We start from the raw sequence: 16,240 nt of genomic DNA on the forward strand, positions 1-16,240 counted from the left end.
CCAAGGCAAGGATGCACTACTTAGCCACTCACTCATCATACTAGAGTGGAAACAGACGGGGTGGGTAAATTTTCACAAACTGTTACTTACAAACCCAGAGTGAATGAGCAGCCAAACAGAACCACCCTCCAGAAGCAAATCCACACAAATGACGTAACCAATACACAAGTGGAAAACAGCACCACATAGGCAAAAACTGCACACACCTAGCTTCCCATTAATTCAACTGCAGGTCAAAAACAGCTTTCAAACTTCTGCCCTAGACTTAGGCTGATTTAGATAAAGCCTGTGAAGTTTACATGTATTTAAATAACTGAGCACTTACAGCTGTGCATTGCTCATTCACACCCTTCCTGCACAATGTCACCACCATCACCATATCTACTTGAACACATCTCCACTCACCATGAACTTCTGCACACTCAAAGGAAAAGTGGCTGAGTAGAGCAAAATCTGTCTGTTTTTAGGTAGCGTGAGAATAATGTCTTCCATTATTTGAACAAAATCTTGAGACAGCAACTTATCTGCCTGTAACAACAGAAGTAATAAACAGCAAGTTAAAACAATGGCGTTAAGATTTCAGTCTTTTGGTGGCTACACATTTGGGGGAAGGGGAAAAAAAAAAACCAGTTACCAGGGTACCAACTAGAGTCATCCAAGAGCTTTCACACAACTATATTTTCTCTCACTCATAAGCTTGTACGCTACTGGACATTCATAAATCAATTCCATATATTACATGGTAAGTGCAGCTGATTCATTATAAACAGTAACCATGAAATGAAATGCATTCCTTTGTTGCAGAACAGACTGTTATTGTATTCATCAGCAAAGACAGGAGAGGTAAATCTTCCTAGGCTGTTTTCTTAAAAGACTTAAATGCAAAAATTTCCTACTGTCAAAGTAGTTTCACAAAAATACTCAGAAACAGAGCAGACCTCACAATGTCTCTAAGCAAGTTTCAATCACTGCTGTGCACCAAAAGGACACTCACTGAGACACAGCATTCCTTTAACTTGGTGTTAAAATCCCACAACATTTAACATAAGGAACTTGCCTCATCCAATACTATCATCTGGACATGCTCAACTTTTGCTACTCCTTTCTTGATGAGATCAAGAATTCTCCCAGGGGTAGCTATCACCACATGCACTGTAAGGGTAGAAGAGAAAAAAAGAAAAAAAAAAAAAAAAAAAAACCACACGTTAAGGTGATTAAAACTGTGTTTCCTTCCACCATTCAGGACCATGTTTCATATGAACACTTTGGAAGAATGATAACAGTATAGGAACAGCAAACAAGACATTGTAGTCTGTTCCATAACAGGCAAACAGCAACAAGCAGAAATTCCATGACCACATAGTAAAAGCCACAAAGAAACAGCAACCTCAGAGTAGCTGAAGTGCTCTGACCTGTATCATCAAGTCTCATAATGTCATCTCGCAAATTGGTTCCTCCGGTTGTTGCCATCACTTTGGCACCTCCCATGTGTTTGCTGACTTGGATACAGATTTGACTGACCTGCAGGGCTAGCTCACGGGTGGGAACAATCACCATTGCTAGAAGTTAAAAAAATCACTGTCAGTTACTAGTAACGTCCTGTATCTTAAATACTCATCCTCAGAGGAACCAGATGCTTTATGAAGTCAAATAATGAAAAGCACAGTTTAGGAACTCCACTCTGGGTATCCTGAACAAGGATAACCAGGAATTGCTTTTGATAAGGCCAATTCCACGCAAGGGTTCTCCAGCCCTTGATGCTCCCATTGCACAAGCATCCCAGCCAGCATGCTGGCTCCACATCCACTTCCCAGGGCATGACAGAAAAGTCTACAAGTCTTCTTCTATTTAAACCTTTTGAAAGCAACTGTGGGACTTTATAAACTCCATCACTCCCCATTAGCTTTCTCTGGAAGTACAAGCAGATTACACACATTGCCCCATTTCATTAACCAGTTTCAGATTCAAATCTCTTATGTAGTGACTGACACCACTACCTGGCTGCAGCCAAGTGAGATCCACCTCAACTGACCTTGTATATTGTCCTTCTTTAAGTCTAGCCGTTCAAGTAAAGGAATGAGGTAGGCTCCACTCTTGCCTGTTCCATTTTTTGCTCTTGCCAAGATATCCCTACCAGATAAAGCAATGGGGATGCTCTCCTCCTGAAATGCAAGGACAGAAAGTGCATGAGCAATTAATCATAAGCCATGCTTCACTGAAGAGGATGACCAAATTTAAGTCCCCTCACTAACAGTGTCACATGAAATCTGTTACATGACCAGTATTATTACTATCCTGTAACCACAAGCATGACAGACTCATAACAGGAAGAAGTTAAACCCATCAGTAAAGAGCTCCCCAACACATTCCACTTAGAAATCCTTACCTTGCCTGATCGTAAGAAAGGGATCAAGTACCACAGGTAAACCCATACTAACACACTAAGAAAAAAGTGAAAAACCAGGAACAAAAAAAAAAGTGAAGAGACTACGACAGTCACTAGCAAACTCCCCCTATGGAAGAGGATTCCCACCTACATCTGAATATCAGAACCACCTCAGCCCATGGGATTCCAGCCTCTACAGCACTGTGATAAACTTCTCATAAGATCTTCAGCCATCCAAACACAGGCCCCACGTATTTTTAATTTTACTACCTTTTTCAGCAACATCTAATGAAATCTCAGCCTTTTGGAAAGGTGCCATCCTGAGAATCTGTTTATAAACAAAGCAAGCCATAGCTTTCTCATGCCTTAAAGATACAAGGTGGCAGAGCTGTGTCAGTGATAAACCCTGAAAGACCAATAAAAGAGTTCAACCCTCCACCCTCCCCCCGAAGTTAACATATGAACAGTTCTTAATAGAACTGTTATAGAAGTAAAAGAAAGATGGAGGTACAGAAAAGCAAACTTAGTATGATATTAATCTCTCTCCCACAGTCTTCCTAAATCTTCCACAGGATTACAATAAAAAGAGCCAATACTGTGATAAAGCCATAATTATACTTTTAACAACTAACGTTATATAGCCAATGGTAAATCAGTTTTGGAAAATTTATAGAACAGAACCCTGGGACTATTTATGTGAAAGATGTTACTGAACACACAATTAACAAATTAACACCTCCAGCATGAAAAGGAAAATCCAAGTTAACTTCTCCAAAAGTGCAAGGAAGTCCCATCACTAAGTAACTCAATGAATGACTTAGTGATTTAGTTGGGGGTTAGAAATTCTTGCTTTTTCCCAAGGGACTCCAAGTTTTTATGTTCAAAGCTTCAGTTTTCCCCAATGATGATGCAAGTATTGGACATTTATGCATAAGAATGTCAATACATTTATAGAAGTCAAAAAGCAGCATTTAAGTAGTTTGTTTGCAAACAACCTGAATAGGAGATGGTTTTTCCCAGCCCATTTCAAAAATTCCCATCAGCAACTCCCGTTTCAAACAGTAATCTTCAAACTCATTTCCTTTTGTGGAGGTCACGTCCTGAATAATCAAAAAAATAAGCACATCCATAAGATCAGGTCATATAATCTACAGCTGTAGATTAATCTTTACAGAAATACACAAAATACTATACAGGAGTTCCCATTAACCCATACAAAACCCTACAAAAGCAAAGGAAACACTCGTTTTCTCAGAACCAAACACAGCTCCTGAGTGTACACAGCAACACCTTCCCATCTGCCTTGCACAATGCAGATGCTGCCTGTGTCATGCCATAATACTAATAAAGTAAGAAATCCACAGTGGACTCCACTTCTGAGCTTTCCAAGAGAAGCATCACTCACGAGCAGTTGAGAGAATAAATTAAGTCTTCATTTAAAACAGCAGGAGCTGAACTACCTTTTAGCCTTCGCTCAGGAAAAGTATTTTACCATTGCAAACTCTCCCACAAGTTTTATTTAATATTTATTCCTACAATTCAATGATCCTTACCGAAGTTTTGATTCTCAAATCCTTTGGAGGGAGTTTTAAAGTCTTCTTCCAGTCATCACCAGGTCTACAGCAAAATACAATGAAAACAGGTTTTCCAATACTTAATATTTTGATTTTACATTTTATTTTCTTAGATACAGTGATGATAGTCTAATATTTTCACCTCCTCAGAGCTAAAAGCATCTACACATATGAGCTCAAATCTTCTCTGAGCTAAGCAGGATGTAACAGGCAGAAAACTGTAAACAGACAAAATCAGCCGTCTGCCAAACAAATCTGTGAAATATTTATCCAGTCATGATTCAAGTGCCATTTTTAGGGCACTGAATCAAACAGTAGAACAGATTTAAAACTGAGCACTTACTCAATCATATAACAGAAACTGGCTATAATAAGTTCACACAAAAGTATTTCGTGACTTAAAAGCAACCACTCCACTTGTTGATCAAGCACCTTTGCTCTCAGTGATATTTAGATACCCATCCTCTCTTGAAAGCCACTGTAGAGTGGAGACCAAGTCCTCCTCGTCACCAGCTCCAGGAAGTTAAGTGTGAATTTTGATGAGTTTAATTCACAACATTCATTAGAGTAACCATGTAATACATTTAAAAAAAAAAAAGGGGGGGGGAGGGGGCAAGTTGGGCAGATTTTGAGAACCCGAGTGTTCCATCATGCTTTCTCTGAGGAGAGCTGGCACTTCCTTCGCAAATAATTAACAAAATAAAAACCAGTGCTGTTCAGAGGAAGGAGGATCCATGGAAGAAAAAAAGAAAAGCAAGGCATTACCATACCGTCCAAGTATTTTACCTCTTCCAAAATTCCAACCAGCACACTTCCAAAACTAGCTCGATGGGAGCAGGATATCACAGTGAGACTATCCTCTCAGCTCAGGCTTGGATGAATTAAAGCCGGAGCATTACAATGAGACCAGGTGCTACTATTTCAGATCAATGACAAAAGATAACTGACTTTAAAGCATTTCTCACCACGACAGAAAACTGCAACAAACTGAAAGGCATACACAACTAGACTGAGACCACTTGGCATTTCCTCCTTGGTCTTAAATGTCAGTTCAGGTCCTTCCCACTCCTTCCCACTTCCCTCTTGAACCATTCCAAAAAGCAAAGAACACAGGATTCTAAAGCTGGGCCACCTCTGCCAGTGGCTCAGAAAAGCACTGCATCAAACTGGATTTTCACAACAATTGCTGCTGGAGAGAAGCTCGCACAAGGAAATACAGCTTTTTCTCATAATGTACATCACAGGAGGATACTTCTAACCACCCATGTCACAGAACAACAGAAGACAACATTTTCCACGTGGGAATCCAAGAATGCTTTCCCATCCACGACTTTTAAACATTCCTTTTGTGGCAGCTGATACAAACACTTACTTAATAGTGGTGGTCATACTCTGTGCTTGCTGTTGAGTGCCATTATTGATTGTGTTGGCATTTTTCAGCTGGTTCATCTGTTGCTGAGTTTGTGTGCCTCCACCTCCTGGGCCCCCGCTGGGTTTTACAGGGCCTCTCAACTGCCCATTCTGACTGGATAGACCCATTATAACAGGGTTCTCTGTTCTGGCCGTGCTCATGCTTTTATCTTTAAAGATGTCTTTTTAGACTTCAAAACTTTGAAAGTCAGTACAGAAACTGTAATAACAGTTTATTAGACTCTCCAAAATGAAGAGATAAATAAGTCTTGCTCAATATATGAGTCCTTTATTGCAATGCAGGCAAGCACCTGTAAGTCACTCAAAAGTAAAGCAGTAACTTGCTCTGATGCACTGTGGAACAACTTTTTTTTAAAAAAAGCCCTCTATTGAAGTTGATTTATATCAGAATTCACTTGCTTCAATCTGAAAGAGAAGCAGACAATAACAATTAGTATGTGGGTTTTTGTCTACATAAATCACATCAGTTTACTTCTGTATTTTAAGAAAAAACTCTTTTCCAGGCAGTGTGCAACAATAGTACTTGCTTTTTTGTTTACTCAGGGATAATTATAAAGACATACATCAAACTTTTTTTGCCTTTCCTTTTTCTTCTAACATCTTCAGACACCAAAGAAAACATCGCAAACTTTCAGTGTACTTTCAGTGACCTTCCACTACCTGACCCCTCTCATAAAGCAACCACTAAGTGTATCAATTGTTTTGATGGCTCTTCAATTCCCCCACAAATTCTCCCACATCCGGGATGCAGCCAACCAGCCCTAAAATGTGAACAATAGTGTTATGCATAAGTTTGTGAGAGGAAGCAAGATTATGATATCAAGTGGACATTGCAGATGGAACTGACAAAACCCTTACATTACTCTGATTGCCTGTTTGGTTTGAATGGGAAATATAAATTACATAAACCCAAACCAACAGCTTACACTCCTCCAACCCCAAATGCTAGCTCAACCAGGTTACCCCCAGGTTTACACCGGATACTGATTTAAGGCTACTCAGAACAGAGATGGAACTACACTATTACACTGAACTGAGAGCAGCTGCCTCTCTGAGTCCAAGTGACTGAGCTTGAACTGAGGCAATAACGCTGCTGGTTACCCAGCTTCTGCCTGTGATCTTACCTTCCTGCTGTCAGCAACAACTTATGTGGTGCTCAGAAGACAACATTTCATACACATGACTTAACATTGACTCTGTATGTAACAGAAAGGTTGCAAAACTGTGGAAAAACAATACAAAGTCTGCCCCTTATATAAAGCAAGCATAGACCAGAGCTAAAGACTGCTTTTGGTAGTACGAGGGAGACAAAACGTCCCTAGTCCAAAATCTTTTGGAACAAAAAGTAGGCATGCCTTGAGCATCTGCATCTTGGGAAAACACAAAGGAAAAAACATCACACTAATGCCTCCTAACCTCGGCATTCACAGCAAAATAAATGTTTTCCTAATGAATAAAAAGGCACACTGAAGAGCATTTCAAGAGAGCAGAAAAGGAATCCAGAGTTCCCAGCTGCTTTCAAGTGTGTCAATTCTGGCTTCTAGCAAGATTTTGAAGTTTGCGATACTAGGATTTTCTGGTAGCTAATTTTCAAGGCATCTTGGAAGATATATTTCACTTGGCCATTAACTTCGTAAAAACAAGACGAGTTACGAAGGTAGCCAGAGACGCTGACTGGCTCTCTGGCAATGAGACCCGACTACCAATCCCAAGTTCTCAAATAGTGTAGGAAATGAAACCTCTCAGTCCCCTATGCCCTCATGCTCGTAACAATCCTTTACAAGAACATAGGTTAAAAATAACGCACAGCCTCACGGATCCCAACAAATCTCCCCGTTCCGATAAAAGAGACGCCACCATTACGCAAATCAAGGGACTGGAAAAAAAGGGCCTCCGTCGCCTATCTCTGCTCTCCGGGCGCGGGCGGGCGGCCGGGGCAGCAGCTCCGGACCTTTCCCTTCCCGTCGGCTGCACCCGGCACAAAGGGAGGCCCAGAAGTGCTCAATGCGCCCGGTGAGCCCGGGCCGCACTGCAGAGCTCCGGGGCCGAGCGGTGGGCCCGGTGCCGCCCGCCGATCGCAGCTGCGCCACACCAACATCTTCCGCCCGCGAACAATGGAGCGGCCGCCGCTTGCCGCCCGGGTCGGCGGGGAGCGAGCGCCGCCCGGCCCCGCCCCCCGGGGTCCCCCAGTCCCGCCGCTCACCGGTGCGCCCAGGCCCAGCCCGGCCGTCCCCGCCCCGCCAGCGGCGCCGCCAGGCCCCGCTCAGGCCCACGATCTCGCCGCAGGCCGCAAGGCGCGGCCTGCCTGCAGCAGCCCCCACGCCCTGCTCCCATGTAGCCGTGCCCGGCCTGGCCCGTCCTCACCGCCACCAGCCGCGCTCCCCCTCGCCCAGGTACAAAATCCTCTCGCTCCCCCGGTGCCTTGTTATGGCGACTCGACGCTCCAAGATGGCGGCTTCCTCCTTCCTCCCGTGCGCCCTCCCCCTCCCGGCGGGCGGCACCGCCCCGGTCAACACGCACCACGCACGCACGCATGTACGTACTACGTGCGGCGTGCACCACGCGTCACGTCCCGCCCAGCGTGCGGAGCCCACGTGACCACGCTCCCTCAGATGAGGCCCTTCCCTTTTAACTCTTTCGCCAGAAAGCGCCGGGAAACGTAAAGGGGCTTCGCTATGTGGCCATTAAAACAGAGCCAACGCAAACGTAAGAATAAGGGCATGAGCCACAGCCTGTAGGAGTCGTAACCACCGATCGTGACAGGCTGGGTATTGGCATTTCTTTTTAGACAGCTGTTGCATAGACATGGATTTTGACGAACCGAGACACAATGGGAATGTAATCTCAGTAGTTACTGCTTTGCAGACAGATTTTTCTTCAAATGTTTTTCCAAAATACATGCAAAAGGACAAGGACGTTCCTGGTTTTGTTTGGTTCCTCAGACTTACAGTTGTCTCTCTCTGGTTGTTTTTCCACCCTCAGCAGCAAAAGGCACCAGTTCCACTGCAGTTTTAGCTGATTGTGAACAACCTTTCTGTCTCAGTCTCTCGGGCCCAGCGGTACCCCATGCCTTGCCTTACCCCTCAGCCCTGACAGGACAGGGCTTCAGGACGGGGCTTGCTCAGTCTGTGTTCTCCCTGTGACTGAGGCACAGTGCGAGCTCCCTACAGCTTCCCTCCGGTTTTGCTGCTCTCCATCCTCTTGCTTTCAGAAGAAAGAGTGCCCAGAGGCTGATGAGCACATGCAGGTGCACACAAAGGTCCTCACGGCAGGGGAGGACAACGACATCCTCGGGGCAGCAGGTGCCCGAGGAGTCGGTATCTATGAAGCAGGAGGAGTGGTTGTAATCCAGCAGTGCTCACAAGAATAACACCACCTCCTTCTTCACCAACGTCCCACCAGAGTCCTTGCTGGTAGAGAGGCCTTAGTGCAGCACTACCTAGACAAGAGGAGGACAAGAACTGTTTGTCAAACCACCTCAGCTCATTGCAAAGGAAAAGTTTTCTGCCAAAATGTCAGCTGCAATGCCATCCTACTCTGCTGATCCAGACTGGGGCATTCTCACTGTGATCCTGCTGCTGTGACATCACTGAACAAAATGCCCATTTCTCCGAGCAGAAAAAATACTGATTTCCCATCTTGATTCTCCTTTGTTACCCTTGTGAAGCCAAGATGTCCAGCCCCTGCTAGTCCTGCTCTAGACTTTGCAGAGCAGCTGCCAAGGCCTTGCTTTCCTGTGCAAGGCACCTCACACTCCCCAAGCCCAGATGAGGGGTAAAGCAGCAGGAGATGGCACAGAAGACAACCACAAGTCACTGGGGTTAAAGCAGCCAGAAGGACCCCAAGGCAGAGGGCAGTGATCATAGTGACCATACCCATACTTCGAAGTCCTGCACAGCTCCAGAGAAGTGCCTAGATCCAGGAGGTTTCTGCTAAGAATGGTCCTTGGCATGGAACTTTTCAAAGCCTTTTGGATCACCTGGAACAAGGACAGTTGGGGGCAAGAGCCCTGAAGTTTTCCAGGGAAGACCTAAGGATGTTCTGGATCTTCTGTGGTATAGACCAAAGGAATATATACTCTTCAAACTGTACTTTAAAAATCAACTTACAGCACTAGTAAAAAGATAATAGATAGAAAGCTAGATGCTAATCTTTACATCAGTCAGGTCACTCTATGCCTGGAGCTCATTTGCCTTGCAAATACTCTGTTGTTACATTCTGTGTCGCTCCCTACTCACTTAAATGATTGACTCCAGCCCTGAGAACTTCTGTAGAAATTTCTGGAAGAGAGACAGAGCCTGTCCCTCAAACCATGGGGCCTGTCAGCTACTCTTCAGAGACCTATGACTTGGTAAGTTGGGCCTGGCTTTCCTACCTGGGAGGTAGAGCTGGGGTGGGCTGAGAGGCCAGGTTTCTGGCCATCCGTCATCTAACCCTCCTGTTGGCAGAGACAGAGCTTAAGCCATTTCTTATGCCAGCATAATCAGTCCTTGCATCCCTTAAGTCTAGACTTGATCACAAGCACAAGGCTGTTGCTTGTGGAGAGGTGGAGTAGTGCGGCTAGAGCCACTGTAATCCAGGGATGCTGGGGGTATTCCACTGGGGAAAGCTGCCCAGACCTGTACTGGCAAGCGCTAAGCCCAAGTGCTGTCCTTGCACGAGGACACAGACTAGTGTGTCTGCAAAGGGCCAGGTGACTCACCTGGAGAGCAGGGCTCCAGCAGTCCCATCCTGTGCTGCCAGCCTCTCCCAGCCTCTGCTCCTTGCTGCCCTGCTGTTTGCACAACCGTTAGCACAATGTAGTCATAAAATGCTTACTCTGAGCTAGGCATCTTTTGCATCAGCCTTCAGTGATATAAATGACTGTGTACACAGTGTGCAAAGCCCTGTACCACCTTATCTGGTCTCCTTTCACAACTGGAATGCCCAAGCAAACCCAGCCTTCTCTCTCTGAGTGTGAAAAGCCTTGGTATGACCACCCTGCTTGCTTGCTCCACATACAGGCTTCCATACATATGGCTCCACATACATACAGGCTCCACATACACTCTGCTGAACTGGGAATATGCAGTATATTTACAAGAGGACAATTTTAAAATTTTAAAATTGCAAAAACTTCTACTAACAGGGAGAGATAACACTAGGTATTCTACCTCATCATTCTCTTCCCAGCCTTTACAAGTGAAAAAGAGCAAGCTGCATCTTTTAGAGGCTGTTGTGCTATCCAACAGGAAGGACACAGCAGCATTATCATTACCCTGGTTTTCAAATACTGCATCTCAGATTATTTTTTTTAACTACAGTGGCTCCCTGCAGCAGACCTCAGGATTAGTTATCCCAAAAAAGAGAAATGTTGGATTCAACTGTTACCAAATTTTCTCTTCTTCCTTTTTTCCTACACACCAGGGAAGAGCGAGGAGATGGAGGAGCAAGCCCTGCCCTCCTTATTTATTTTCTGATTCATCCAATATAAAAATCCCTTGCAGATGGTGGTCATTTCTTTAAAACTTTTTTTGGAGAAGACACTTCTTTCCCTGACCTCTGTTGAAGTTCAGTGGTAGCCCTAAAATTGAGAGAAAAAGAAAACAAACTCAAACCTTTCTCACCTCCTTTGCTTACAAAACTTTCCATAATCCTTAGCTTGGTGATTTTTATCTCTGCTGTGAATTCTTTTACATCAGAAAGGAGACCCCATGGGAGGGGAAGGGGGAGGGTTTGGGCAGGGGAACCCAGCAGATTTTTGGACTAAATGCTCACAGTCAGGTGCCACAGCAGGAAGAGTTTTAGACCTTTTCTCAGATTTCTGCAGTTGGGATTTTGGCATATGTTGTTTCCCACCTCTGTCTCCTGGAAGCTTCCCAGATTTGGCTCCCTCCCTGTTCCAGGGAGGCCACAGATATCACATGAGCATCACTGTATTTGCTTTGGTGGTGCCATATGTTGCTTTACTTATACTCAGTGCTCGTAGCAGCAACCTACCCTCAGAGATTTTAAAAAAATGGCCTCCAAAGTGTCTTGTCAAAGTGGCAACACAAACCCTGCCTTGTGCAGGGATTGTTTGATCAATTGAGCAATTATGGAAGGAAAAATGATGAGGATGTTTGCACCAAAAGGGCATTCATCACACAGTATCACACAACGAATACAGGGCTTCACCTAAATTTTGATACCGCATGAGACCATTTGACTCTGTAACCTTGCAGAAAAGTACCATGCCCAAAATGATAACCCTGTTTCTCCATAGCAAAAATGCTTTGCCTGCTAACCTTCCTCCTCTGCAGACTAGACAACCAAAAACACAGTTGCAGAGATCTACACTGAGGTTTACACCAGGTTCCCTGAGGTTCCTCAGGCCAGTTTTCATTGCATTCATTTCAACATGCCTGGAGAGTGTAAAGGCACCTACGCTGCAGTAACATGGTATTTCCACAGGCCTTGGTTTTATTCCTGGATTTCCCTGGTTCAGCCCCTGGAGAAGTCATGAGCAGAAGCTCCCTCAGTAGATTGTACTGATGTGTGCAATTACAGTTCTAAGGTTTTGAGAATGAAATGTACTGCTCCCAGCCCTGGCATTGACTAGAAGGGAATGATTCACATGGAAAATCCATAACAGTGCACAAGCTGGTTCACTTCTGCAGCCAAGTATTTTGATTGCTGACAATTGTGGGGAACTGAGAAAAACAGCTGACACACAGAGACCAGAATAACTCCTGTGATGCAGGTTATAAGGGTAAAGGTATGAACAAAAAGCACCCAGGAACAGCTTTCCCAGGCATGCACTTGACTGCTATATTAGAGAGACACCACTTTTTCTCCCACCCCCAAATTTGCTGCAATTGTCATGCAGGAGACCTGTACAAACGTCCCTCTGCATACACACTGTTGACTTATCCTATCCCAGATCAGGCAGCCACCCACTTCCAGTCCTAGAATTGCAGCAGAGCCCCCAGAAGCCTCAGCTTGTCATACATATTCAGTGCATCTCCTGCAGTTCTGGTCCTGCCCTTACTGTCTCAGCCCAGACTCTGATTTTTCATCCTCTTTTATTTGTCTCTAACTCATCTCTGTCTGCTCCTACCCACATGTGCTGCTCTGCTCAGCGGTGCAGGCAAGGACAAATCAGACACAGCTCCACATACGCTCTCCCTACCCACAGTGAGTGGTTTACAGTAAGAGCCCTCCCTACCTGCTCCCATCAGCAGTCAGATAGTGTCTGATAGTGGCACTCAGCCTCTGCACTTCCGCCTCCAAATACAAAGGTGATGCTGAGAACTGGCCAGCAGCCAAAGCCACTGAACGCTGCCCAAGCTGGCCATCCCCTGCCATCGATGGTGCTGGCATGGCTCCAAGGGAGGACTGAAACTCCAGCCAGCAAACCTAGCCATTTTCCATCATTTCATTTTTCCCTTTAAAACTGGAATCGCCCAACCTCTTCCCAGTGAAATTTCCCAACATACAATCTGTTTGGGGTGTTCAGCAGAGTTACCTGCACAGCCTGAGCAGCCTGGTTTGGTCACTGCATCAAATAGCAAAGGTTTTTAGGTTGTTTTGCTTTTTCTCAGAGAGGTTCAAGAATCTGGCCTTGACCAACACATCACAGATTTCTGTGTGTTGGTTAACTCCTCTTGAAAGGTACAGGTACAGAGTAGGCAGGAAACACTTTCAAGCTGGGGAGGAAAATAACTGGGAGGGATTTCTTAAGGCTTTTGTCTTTAACAGCAATCTCTGATCTCCAAAATCATACCCTAAACCAGAAAAATAAAAGTTCTTTGGGAATACAAAATGCTTCTCATCAAAGGCTTGCAGCCCCACAGTTACATAAGCAAGAGCTGGGCAGGGTTATTCCGCACGTTTCTGAAGGACTCATTCACCCTCCTACTGTCCACTGCTTGGGAACTGCCTGCACCAGCTGTCTGCTCTACGAGTTTGGTAATGCTCCCTAGGCTTATGACCCATTAGCATACCCGGGCTACTCTTGGAACCATGCAGATGGTTTCAGCAGTAGAGGAGTGTTAGATAAGCCCTGCTGCTGCCAAGGGACCTCTTTACCCCCCCCCCCCCCCCACAGTCATGTGCAGAGGCACCCAGTGCATTACCCAGGGAAAGCTGCCTGAGAGAGAAGAAACATAAATCACCTTTCCCTAGCTAAGCACAATGCAAGACTCCAGGCTGGTCACAGTAATTTTGCTTAATAGCCCATTGGGTGAGCAAAAACCCCCAAAATCAGGTCTAAAACTGTTTAAAGCAGGACTGGTATTTTTAGACTGGAACTTTGTCTGATGAGGGAAGGAGCAGCAGGTGCAAACAGCTGCAGCTGGCAGTGAAAGGTATGAAAGCATTAGCAGAGACTTCCGCTGTGGTCAACACTGAAGTATCAGCACAGGTCTCCAGAGAGGGTGTAGGTGGGGGACTGCAGGGTGACTGCTGCTGAGCTCTTCCCAGTTGTCACTAAATATTCAGTTTGCCATAAGCCTCCTCCACTGCTCTCTTTTTTGTGCAAGGCCAGCTGAAACATGACCACCATCCAGGGAGCTCATCCTGAGCAGAATTCCATCTTCCCAACGCTCAAGACTTGCCCACAGCTTCAGCCCAAATACAGGCTGGTCAAGAAGATACAGCAAGCCAAGGGCAAATCACATCTGCAGCAGCCCTATTGCACTTGCCTTACTGGGTCAGCCTGGGGTCTGAGCAGTGTTTTCCCTTCCCTTTCCTGCTCTGACTGCAAGTAATTCAGAACTGAAAGGTTTATCAACAGAACAGATCTCTCTTTCCATCATCTAGTCCTGTAGCTATGGCACCGTAGCGCCTCAGAGGCTTTTCTCCCATTGTGTTGAAGATCTGCCCCACATCTTCCTCTGAGTGAGTAGAAAGCAACCTCAAAGGACAGCTCCTGCTGACCCCACCTCACCCTGCTCTGTCATAGGCAGCTCTCAGGCCTCTGAGGAGGAGCAGGGTTCACTGTGCAGAATTTGAGGTACAGATGTGCTGTGCGGTGAATCCTGCCACCTTTATACCTGACAGCAGGCAGCAGGCAGGACAGGAGTGGTCCATATCAGAAATGGGTGGGAAAAATCGGGAAAGCTGGTAAAGGAGAGTTCCATTTTATGTGAGGAAGCAAAATTCACCAGCAGGTAGCTTGGCAAGAACCAGAAGATGAAACTGGTCATCTGATTGGACACCAAAACATCCCCAAGTTTTAACTCCAGTTAAAGATTACAGACTGAGCAGCCCTCACTGTCCCAAATGGAGAAAACCCTCTCCACCTGCTGCTGCACCTCCTGGCAGTGGAGGGGCCTCCAACGACATCACACTGCAGACAGCATCTCCTCTGTATGCAAGTGGGCTGCAGGACATGGAGATGCTCTTCTTTAGGTCTGCCAGGTGCAGCTGAGGGATTGGGTTCTTGTGTTCAGAAACTCCCCTCCACTAACAAGACTCTCTCTGTTCCCCAGAGCCAGGTGGAGCTGAGTGGTTACTACGAAGCTGAGAACACCACCCCTTCTTTGGAGGGCTACTTTTGCTTCAACCCAGCCTCATCTGTGGTTGGCAACCAGGGAGACCCCTTCAGAAAGGTCTTCATGCCCCTTATCTATCTGCTGATGTTTGTGCTGGGGACTCTGGGCAATGCCCTGGTCTTGGTCATTTTAGAGAGGTTCAAGAGGTCTCGCACCACCACAGAAAACTTCCTTTTCCACCTCACCCTGGCCAACATGGCACTGTTGCTCACCTTCCCATTCAGTGTGGTGGAGAGTCTGGCTGGGTGGATATTTGGGAAGTTCCTCTGCAAGATACTCAGTGCTGTCCACAAGATCAATTTCTACTGCAGTAGCATGCTGCTGGGGTGCATTGCGGTGGACCGCTACCTGGCCATTGTCTATGCAATCCACACCTACCGCAAACGCAGGGCTCGCTCCATCCACCTCACCTGCACAGCTGTCTGGCTCTGCTCATTGCTTCTGACTTTACCTGATCTCATCTTCATGGAAGTCTGGACAGATGACAGCAACCGCAGCATTTGCTATTTTCCAGAGGTTGGGATTGATGGAAACAATGCGTGGCTGGCAACACGCTTCCTCTACCACACCGTGGGCTTCTTTGTGCCTCTGCTGGTCATGTGTTACTGCTACATGGCCATCATCCGGGCGCTGTGTCAGTCCCAGCGCCTGCAGAGACAAAAAGCTGTCCGTGTGGCCATCCTGGTCACAGGCATCTTCCTCCTCTGCTGGAGCCCATACCACATCGTCATCTTCCTGAACACACTTACCAAGCTAGAAGCCTTCACCAAGAATTGCCTCCTGGAAGACCAGCTGGACACAGCCATCATGGTGACAGAGGCCGTTGGCTTCACGCACTGCTGCCTCAACCCCATCCTCTACGCCTTTATTGGGGTCAAGTTCCGTAACGACTTCTTCCGGATCCTGCAGGAGCTTGGCTGCATAAGCCAGGAGACCCTGCAGGAGATTCTGGAGGTGACAAGGAAGGGCAGTGGGATAGAGTCTGACAACACCACCTCCATCTCCACTTTCTAGCTGGGAAAGGCTGCCTGCTGGGCAGAACTGGTCTAGGTCTTTCCTTCCCAGTGGTGCACTTGCTGTGGTCTCAGTTACAAGTTTCACAGGCATCCCCACAACTTTCTTCACTCCTCAGGAAACAGGTCCAATAGCCACCAAACACCCAAATCCCATCAGACACCTTGCTTGGTTCTTTCTGGTTCTTGTAGAGATCCACCTGGGCAGCTGTTGGTGAATGCTCGATGTCTGATGGTCACTCCTGTGGGGCTGGATGAACTCAAGTGAGTTGAGCCTGATATTCCCACCTCTCCCTTGAAAAACTGACTGGGCATCTTGCA

At 46.1% G+C, this 16,240-nt stretch overlaps 2 protein-coding genes across 7 annotated transcripts in view; one reads left to right on the forward strand and one right to left on the reverse strand.

Annotated features, from left to right (window-relative positions):
• Positions 1-7,869, reverse strand: part of LOC134057558 (probable ATP-dependent RNA helicase DDX6) — a 20,125-nt gene extending 12,256 nt beyond the window's left edge. For 5 of the 6 annotated variants that reach the window (XM_062514525.1, XM_062514528.1, XM_062514524.1 and 2 more), the window contains exons 1-8: positions 7,756-7,869; positions 5,333-5,796; positions 3,940-4,003; positions 3,382-3,486; positions 2,033-2,162; positions 1,413-1,559; positions 1,054-1,152; positions 406-524 (exon numbers count right to left, since the gene is read on the reverse strand). In XM_062514525.1, the coding sequence (XP_062370509.1) occupies positions 406-524; positions 1,054-1,152; positions 1,413-1,559; positions 2,033-2,162; positions 3,382-3,486; positions 3,940-4,003; positions 5,333-5,532 (864 nt within the window). In that variant the 5' untranslated portion in view covers positions 5,533-5,796; positions 7,756-7,869. Of the gene's footprint in view, positions 1-405; positions 529-1,053; positions 1,153-1,412; positions 1,560-2,032; positions 2,163-3,381; positions 3,487-3,939; positions 4,004-5,332; positions 5,797-7,755 lie in introns of all 6 variants that reach the window. The other variant, XM_062514526.1, reaches the window with a different exon arrangement.
• Positions 7,870-9,399: 1,530 nt separating this feature from the next.
• LOC134057560 (C-X-C chemokine receptor type 5-like) lies at positions 9,400-15,923 on the forward strand. Its single transcript, XM_062514531.1, has 2 exons — positions 9,400-9,742; positions 14,844-15,923. Exons 1-2 carry the CDS (start codon positions 9,704-9,706, stop codon positions 15,918-15,920), a joined length of 1,116 nt encoding a protein of 371 aa, XP_062370515.1. The 5' UTR covers positions 9,400-9,703; the 3' UTR covers positions 15,921-15,923.
• The last annotated feature ends 317 nt before the right edge of the window (positions 15,924-16,240 follow it).

This window comes from Cinclus cinclus, unplaced genomic scaffold (genome assembly GCF_963662255.1).
Source record: "Cinclus cinclus unplaced genomic scaffold, bCinCin1.1 SCAFFOLD_83, whole genome shotgun sequence".
NCBI classification, from domain to species: Eukaryota; Metazoa; Chordata; class Aves; order Passeriformes; family Cinclidae; genus Cinclus; species Cinclus cinclus.

What these genes read in the sequence shown, in the direction of transcription:
- LOC134057560 (XM_062514531.1), top strand. Translation starts at nt 9,704, where the DNA reads ATGGGGCCTGTCAGCTACTCTTCAGAGACCTATGACTTG. An exon ending in CTTCAGAGACCTATGACTTG is followed by an intron (nt 9,743 to 14,843) that starts GTAAGTTGGGCC and finishes TCTGTTCCCCAG; the next exon opens with AGCCAGGTGGAGCTGAGTGG.